The 8,668-nt window shown below is 42.7% G+C and overlaps 1 protein-coding gene across 2 annotated transcripts in view; it reads left to right on the top strand.

The window, feature by feature from the left end:
* Window positions 1-6,275: 6,275 nt before the first annotated feature.
* Window positions 6,276-8,668, top strand: part of Adcy10 (adenylate cyclase 10) — an 82,036-nt gene continuing 79,643 nt past the window's right edge. For both annotated transcript variants that reach the window (XM_005370101.2, XM_026777525.1), the window contains exons 1-2: window positions 6,276-6,423; window positions 7,027-7,131. In XM_005370101.2, the coding sequence (XP_005370158.2) occupies window positions 6,276-6,423; window positions 7,027-7,131 (253 nt within the window). The remainder of the gene's footprint in view (window positions 6,424-7,026; window positions 7,132-8,668) is intronic.

The following is an 8,668-nucleotide window of genomic DNA, read 5'->3' as shown; positions in this document are numbered from 1 at the left end:
GTTAATACATATTATATGTGAAATATAAAATATAATAGCTGCATGGTTGTGGAACATGTCTTTAGTATCAGGAGAGGCAGACAGATCTCTGAGCACAAGGCCAGCATGGTCTATAGAGCAAGTTCTAGCATAGTCAGAAACCCTGTCTTGAAAAAAACAAATAAAAAAGTAATAGGATAAAATAAGAGTGAAAATAAAACTAAATTTAAATTAAAAAAACAAATCCAACAATAAAAAGCTCCTGACATGACATTATGGGTTAAAGAACCTCCAAAGATGCCCTTGGTTTTATTTTCTGTTGGCATCTACTCTGGGCATGTGGACTAGCCAACCATTTTCATGGTGGCTGTGCAAATGTGCACTCTTGCCAGCAGTGGATGAGTGTTCCCCTTACTCCATATCCTCACTAGACTGAGCTGTCATTATTGATCTTGGTTTTCTGCCTAGTACAGAAAGAAATCTCAATGTAGTTTTGATTTACATTTTCCTGTTGGCTAAGGATGTTGAACATTTAAGTACATCTCAGCTATTTGAGTTACCTCTTTTGAGAATTCTCAGTTTAGATTCTTAGCTCATTTTTTAATTGGATTATTTATTTTCTCAATATCCAGTTTTTAAATTTTTTTATATATTTGGATATTAGCTTACTATTGAATGTGTAGTTTGTAAAAAAAATCTTTTCCCATTCTGTAGGCTACTGTTTTATACAAGTAATACTGTCCTTCGGCATGAAGAGCTTTTCAGTTTCATGAAGTTCTATTTATTGTTGATCTTAGTGTCTGTGTTAACAGTGTTCTGTTCAAAAAGTCTTTTCCTGTGCAAATGAGTTCAAGGCTATTCCTCAATGTCTCTTCTATCAGATTCAGTGTATCTAGTCTCATGTTGATTCATTGATCCACTTGGAGTTGAGTTTTGTGCAGGGTGATGAGTATGGATCTATTTTCAATCTTCTACTTGCAGCCATCCAGTTTGACCAGCACCATTTGCTCAAAATACTGTCTTTTTCTAGTCTGTATTTCTGAATTTTCTTTGAAAAAAAAAACCCTCAGGATATTCCTTTTTTCATCTCTAATTTTGTTATTTGGATCTTCTCTCTCTACCTTTTAGTCAATTTGGCTAAGGGTTTGTCAATCTTATTGATATTCTCAAAGAATCAACTCTTCATTTTATTGATTCTTTGTATTGTTTATTTGTATCTATTTTATTGATTTAAATCCTGAGTTTATCTTATGTTGTTGGCTCTTTGGGGTGTTCTATTAAATTACTAGTTTGAGAACTCCTCAGTTTATTTATGTAGACACTTAGTGTTATGACCTTACCTTTTAGAACCACCTTCATTGTGTGCCATAAGCCTGGGTACATTGTGTCTTCATTTTCATTCAATTTTAGAAAGTTTTTCATTTCTTCTTGACCCATTCTTCATTTTGTAGTGATTTGTTCAGGTTCCATGAGTTTGTAAGCTTTCTGTTGTTTCTGTTGTTGATGTCCAGCTTTAATCTGTGGTGGTCAGATAGGATACAGGGTGTTATTTCAATTTTCTTGTATCTGTTAAGACATTTTTGGTGTCTTAAGTATGTGATCAACTTTGGAGAACATCCCATGAGGTGCTGAGAAGAAGGTATATTCTATTACATTTGGATGAAATGCTCTGTAAATAACTGTTAGACCGTTTGGTTTATGATGACAGCTAGCTCCAGTACTTCTGGTTAGGTTTTGTCTGGGTAACCTGTCTATTTACAAGGTAGGACACTGAAGTCACCCACTATCTGTTTGAGGGTCAACATGTGATGTAAACTGTGGTACTGGGTTTTTTTTTTTTTTTTTGTGTGTGTCTGTGTGTGTGTGTGTGTGTGAACTTGTCTGGTGCAGCGATATTAAGAATTGCAGTGTCCTCTTGGTGGATTTTCCCTTTGATGAGTATGTAGTATTCTTCCTCATTCTTTCTGACTACTTTTGGTTTAAAATCTATTTTGTTGGATATTGAAGTGGCTACATCAGCTGCTACTTGGGTACATTTGCTTGGAATATTTTTTCTCCTTTTATTCTGAAGTGATGTCTATCCTGATGTTAAGGTGTGTTTCTTTTGGGGAGCGCAGGGAGCGTCAAGATAGGTTCTTTCTGTGTAATCCTGACTGTTCTGGAACTCTTTCTGTGGACCAGGCTGACCTTGAACTCACAGAGATCTGCTTACCTCTGCGTCCTGAGGGCTGGGGTTTAAGGAGTACACTACCACAGCCTGGTAAGGTGTGTATCTTGGATACAGTAGAAAGATAAATCCTGTTTACACATCCGATATGTTGGTCTATGTCTTTTTGTTTGGTTTTGTTTCTGAGACAGGGTTTCTCTGTGTAGCTTTGGAGCCTGTTCTGGAACTCCTTCTGTAGACCAGGCTGGCCTCTAACCCACAGAGATCCACCTGCCTCTGCCTCCTGAGTGCCAGGATTAAAGTCCTGTGCCTCCACCGCCCGACTTGGTCTATGTCTTTTTATTGGGGAACTGAGATCATTGATGCTGAGAGCAGTGTTCCTTGATTCCTGTTATTTTGTTCTTGTGGTGTGTCTCCCCCACCCTCTCTTATTTGCTGGTCTGAGATTTTTTATTCCTTGTGTTTTCTTGGGTGTGATTAGTTTCTTCACTTTGAAATTTTTCTTCTAGTGCCTTCTGTAGTCTGAATTTGTGGATAGATACTGCTTAAATTTAGTTTGATCATGGAATGTGTTTCTTTCTCCATCTATGATGGCTGAAAGTTTTGCAGAGTAGTCTGGGATCTCTTAGAGTCTGCAACACATCTGTCCTTCTGGCTTTTGGAGTCTCCAATGAGAAGCCAGTGTTATTCTAATGCTTGTAAGTTATTGTTGGGATGCACTGTGTAGCACCCATCGGTTGAAGAAAGAAGATACTTCAAGATGTAATTTTAAGGTCAACGTGGCAGCAGGCCAGTCCAGCGTCTCTGATGGACGGAACCCCGAACAGCCACACAAAGGTGTATTTACTGATTGTTACACAAAGTATTTCCTCGTACAAAGTCTCTAATCTAATTTACACGTCTTACTAACAGAAAGCATCACGTGCCCCCATGATTCTAGTCCTTTATTATGTATCGTTTGCAAAACACAATAATACAGGAGACTCAGGTGTGCCTGAGGCATCTTGTGACCAAAGTCATGGGATGGCTGCAACGCCCCTTCAGTAATACAATTCTACAAATCACTGTTTTCCACAAGGATTCTTTACCTTTTACCACAAGGGTTCTTCAAGGTCAAAGTACTTCTAAAAGGCAGCTGCTTAAATCTAATATCCCCCCAATACAGTAACTCTGCTAAATTTCTACAACATGTGACTTAGTCTTTTTCCTTGCAACAATTAATATTCGTTCTTTGTTCTGTTCATGTAGTATTTTGATTATTAAGTGCCAAGTAGAATTTTTTTTCTGTCCAGTCCATTTGCTGTTCTGTACGCTTCTTGTACCTTGATAGGCATCTCTTCTTTAGGTAAGGGAAATTCTCTTCTAGGATTTTGTTGAAAATATTTTTATGTCTTTGACCTGGGTTACTTCTCCTTCTTCTGTTTCAATTAATCAAATGTTTGGTCTTTTCACAGTGCCCCTGATTCCCTGGATATTTTGTGCCTAGAGTTTTTTAGGTTTAACATTTTCTTTGAATGAGGTATTCATTTTTTTCTATCTTGTCCTCAATGCCTGAAAGTCTCTCTTCCATCTGTTGTGTTCTGTTAGTGAGGCTTGCCTCTGAGTTTCTGTTCAAGATTTTCATTCTCAGATTCCTCTGGGGGTCCCTGGTATAATGTGTTTCTAGGTATTGGGAGCTGTTACTTAGGAATGGGGATTGGCTAGAAGGACTGAGGGGGTCCACAGGAGGGAGGAAAACAGGGTGTTCTGTCAGGATCTGCTTAGTGGCTGGGATGGGGGTAGAGAGTGAGGAGAGAGAGACCATAGTAGGTGGTCTGTTGTAGAACTGGGGATGGGGGGGTGAGCAGGGATTGGATTGGAGGAAAGCTGGCGGAGTGTGAAGGCTTGAAGCTTGCCTGCCTGCTTCATTGGCCTGCTGCTTCTCTGGCATGCTTCACCTGAGGGTTCCTCAGGGAAATCAACCCTGCTGGAGATGGGGAATGAGATAGGGGATGAGTTGGGAGAAGGAAGGTCAGAGGAGAAAATCTATATGATCTACAGGAGATGGGGGGGGGGGAGACCAAAGGAGGTAGTCTGCTACGGGTTGGGAGGGGGCAGGGATGAGACTGGGGGATTAAATTTGGAGGAGAGAAGGGTGAGGGGAAGATCCACAGTTAGCTTCCTTGCTTCTCTGCCCTGTGTGGCAGGCAGGTTCCCACGGAATGCCTGCAGGAGACAGGGGCTCTGTGTGTTTTTTTGAGACAGGGTCTCACTCTGTAGCCCAGGCTGGCCAGGAACTCATGATGATCCTCCTGCCTCAGTCACTTCTACTCCAAATTCTTGGATTGCAGGCGTAGCCCACTACACTCTGCTAGATATAATTTTTTTTAACCTCACTTGAGTCTGAGCATTTGGTGTCCACACCTAAAAGAAGGTCTTAGTCAATACTAACTTTCCTGGCATCAACAGGCAGTAAAAGGAAATGTCAACACATCCTCCCACTTACAGCTTTCAGCCTTCCAACTGTCACTTGTGCCCACACCCACCGCTCTCCCTTTAACCTGATATCTTAGTTTACTTAATCTTGTGCCTATAGATAATAATGTAATAACCCACATCTAAGTATACACCCATAAAAACTCACATCTGTGTTTATTTATTTATTTTATGTGCATTGGTGTTTCGCCTGCATGTATGTCTGTATGAAGGTGTCAGATCTTGGAGTTATAGACAGTTGTGAGCTACCATGTTGTTGCTGGGAATTGAACCTCAGTCCTCTGGAAGAGCAGCCAGTGCTCTTAACCCTCGCCCCCATTTAATTTTTTTTTTAATATTTTTCCCCGTTTAATTTTTATAAAGGAGAAGAGATAACAGACCAAAAGAGGATGAAGGACAAGAAACAAAAGGAAATGGAATCTGGTTAGATTGACCAGTGCTGCTGTTCCTCACGCTGTTACAGAATATTATTTTAACCAGGCAAAGATATGTTAAATTTGTCTATGCTGCAGGCTCTTACTTTAATTGTATAAAGGTGTGTTACTTTTGTTTACGTGGCATTTGTTTAATTATGTGGAGATGTTGCATTGGTTTTACCTTGCCTGCCAAGGCACCTGACTGATCTAATAAAGATTGGCTGAGCGGCCAATAGCTAGGCAGGAGAAAGGATAAGCAGGACTGGTGGGTGGAGAGAATAAATAGGAGAAACATGGGCTGGAAAATGAAGAACAAGAGGAGGAGGAGGAGAGACCGGGGGACACGCCAGGGGCAAGAAGCCAGGCAGCCTCCAGCCAGACGTAGAGACGCAGTGAAAGTAAGATAAACAGAAGTAAGAAAGGTAGTAAGTCCCAAGGCAAACGGGAGATAAGAAGAAACAGGTTAATTTAGATAAAAGAGCTAGCCAGAAACGCGCCTAATTCAGGCTGAGCATTCAAAACTAGTAAGTCTCTTGGGTCATGATTTGGGAGCTGTTTGGTGGCCCCAAAAGAAAGGAACTCTGGTACACACTCACTAGTGGATTTTCCCTTTCATGGAAACGGATGCCCCGTTGCTGCCGTCCATAGAGCTCTCAGGTTTTTGTTTTTTTTTTTTTAAATTTTTATTTTATGCGTATTGGTATTTTGCCATGGGTGTTGGGTCTCCTGGAACTGGGGTTACAGTTGTGCGTTGCCATGTGGGTGCTGGGAATTGAACCTAGAGTCCTCTGGAAGAGCAGTCAGTGCTCTTAACCACTGAGCCATTTCCCTAGAACCCCTACCCCCCCACACACACACCCAGACGCGTGCACACACACACACACACACACACACACACACGCATTCACTTTTATGATAGCTGTTCAGGGTTGGGTTGGAAAGTCCATTCTGTGATGGTCTTACTTCTGTATAGAAAAGTGATCCTACAGGCAGAGGCAAGCAGATATCTACGAGTTCGAGACCAGCCTGGCCTTCACAGTAAGTTGCTGGCCAGCTGGCATTGCCATGACTCAGTCATTTAAGTAAGCCATCCACGGGGTGGAACAAAAGCCCCTGGAGAGAAATAGGAAAGAACAAAAGCATACGTTAGATTTCTTCCTTTCCCAACTTGTGTTTCTAGAAGACTCACTTGGGGACAGCTTCCTGGTGCTGGAAAACCCTGACTGTTATCTTTGAACATGAGTGCTCAAAGGGAGGAATTACAAGACCGGGCCATCGTCAAAATAGCAGCTCACTTACCAGACCTCATCGTCTATGGAGATTTCTCTCCAGAGCGGCCATCAGTGAAGTGTTTTGATGGCGTTCTGATGTTTGTTGATATTTCAGGCAAGTGCCAAAGGAATGCTTGCTTAATCACCCTGTGGGTGAGCAACAGGCATGCATCAGAAGTCACACGCAGGTTGTGATTGCAGCGGGGACACCGTTTTCAAACCCTTAGGTGGTAGGGCAGCTAGTGCACACGGGAAAGGGAAAGAGAATGACCTCTTCCCCCAGGTGTCTCCCATCTCCCTTCCCCCAGCTTTCAGTTACAGGCATGTCTTTAAAACACTCGAGTTCCCCATCTGGGACTTCTGACTCCAGTGTCCCTGCCCCAACTTCACAGCCTCTTCACCCAAGTCCCACGCACACCCCTGACAAACTCAGGAGATAATCTACTGTATTTACATCCTCATACAAAACGTGCCTTATTAGAAGAATTTGAAAAATCGGTGGTCTCTAAACCATGGAACAGAACCTTTCTTTCCAACAATATGCCGCTGTCACTGTGTACATGGGGACCTGGGAAGAAGGGATGGCATCCTCTGCCCGCCAGCCTTCGAACTGCTGCCTGGCTAAAGCCTGGCACTCTTAGCGGAGCCCACTTTGGGCCGGCAGAGCCCTCTGCTGGCTCTGCCCCGCTCCCAGGAAGCCAGCTGCAGTTTCTTTCAGGTTTTACTGCGATGACGGAGAAGTTCAGCACAGCAATGTACATGGACCGAGGGGCCGAGCAGCTGGTGGAGATCCTCAACTACTACATCAGTGCAATAGTGGAGAGTGAGTGTCCTCATGGGGGTTTGCCTGGGAGCATCTCAAGTCCTTGTTTTGTCGGTATAGGAATAGTAGAGTATCATGACTGCAGGAAATACATGTGCCATGCTTCTGGTGAGTGGTGTTTTGTTTTGTCTTGTCCATCTGGGAAGAAGGAACTTCGACTGAGAAAATGCCTCCACCAGGCTGCCCTGTTGGCAAGTCTGCGGCACATTTTCTTGATTAGTAGCTGGCACGAGAGTTCCCAGACCACTGCGGGTGCTGCTAGCCCTAGGCAGGTGATCCTGAGTTGTATAAATAAAAAAGCCATCTGGGTGAATCATGGGAACAAGCCAATAAGCAGTACTCCACCATGGTCTCTGTTTCAATTCCTGCCTCCATGTTCCTGCTTGGACTCTTGCCCTGACTTCCTTTCATGATGAACTATAAGATATAAGCTAAAACAAACTCTTTCCTCTCTCAGCCCTTGTGGTCACGGTGTTTATCACAGTAAGGAAAAGCCAACCAGGACAGTCATCAGTACTTTTAACGATAGATTACCACTAAATGAATGTGGTCAAGCCTCACTAATAAGACTACATGAGGGAAAGTATGTTTTATGTTAAAGGCTGGCCTGGAGTTTATTCTACAGCTATGACCTTGAACTCAAGGCAATCAATCCTCTTGCCTCAGATTCTCAATACTGAGAGTATAGGAATAAGCTGCTGTAACTAGGCTGATTGTAATATGATTGATAAAAAAAAAACAAAAACCCAGAGACAGATACTGGAATTCAACCTGAAGGTCAAAAAAGCAAAGCAGCCAACCACTAGCTATTAGCTCTACCTCAGTCCGAAATGGCAATCCTGCCTCCAGGAATCCTCAGAATGAGACTGTGAGTAAGAGCTGTCTCCTCCCGTCTTATATTCCTCTCCACTACCCAGTTTCTATGGCAAGCTAGTGTGGCTTCTGGAATTAAAGGTGTGTATCACCACTGCCTGGTCTGTAAGGCTGACCAGGGCAGCTGATTTACTCTGATCTTCAGTCAAGTTTTATTTATTAAAAAACATATGAAATATCACTAGAGTTGATGTTCTTAAAATAATTTTATTTTGCATTTGAGTGCTGTGTCTGCATGTATGTCTGGGCATCATGTGCATGTCTGGTTCCCTCAGGCCAGAAGAAAGGGTCAGATTCCCTGGAACTGGAGTTACAGATGCTTGTAAGCTGCCATACGAGTGCTGGGATTCAAACCTGGTCCTCTGGAGAAGCAGCCAGAGCTCTTATCCATAGAGATGTCTCTCTAGCCCCAGGCTAATGCTCCCTAAACGTAGAAACAAAACCTATAACTCTAAGACTTAGGAAGCAGACGTAGAAGGAACATAATTGCGCGGCTACCTGAGAAAATAGTGACTTCCAGCTATTCTAAGCTATGAGACTTATCTCAAAACCCCCAAATCATACTGGAAGTGTATTTTCTCAGCATGCCACCCAGGCTTGAGGCCCTGAGATCCATTACCGGAACATGTAGCATGTGTTTTACACACACACACACACCACACAC

Source organism: Microtus ochrogaster, unplaced genomic scaffold, assembly GCF_000317375.1.
Source record: "Microtus ochrogaster isolate Prairie Vole_2 unplaced genomic scaffold, MicOch1.0 UNK70, whole genome shotgun sequence".
NCBI classification, from domain to species: domain Eukaryota; kingdom Metazoa; phylum Chordata; class Mammalia; order Rodentia; family Cricetidae; genus Microtus; species Microtus ochrogaster.
Note: the sequence above shows the minus strand (reverse complement) of the source record. Positions and strands in the feature narration are given on the sequence as shown.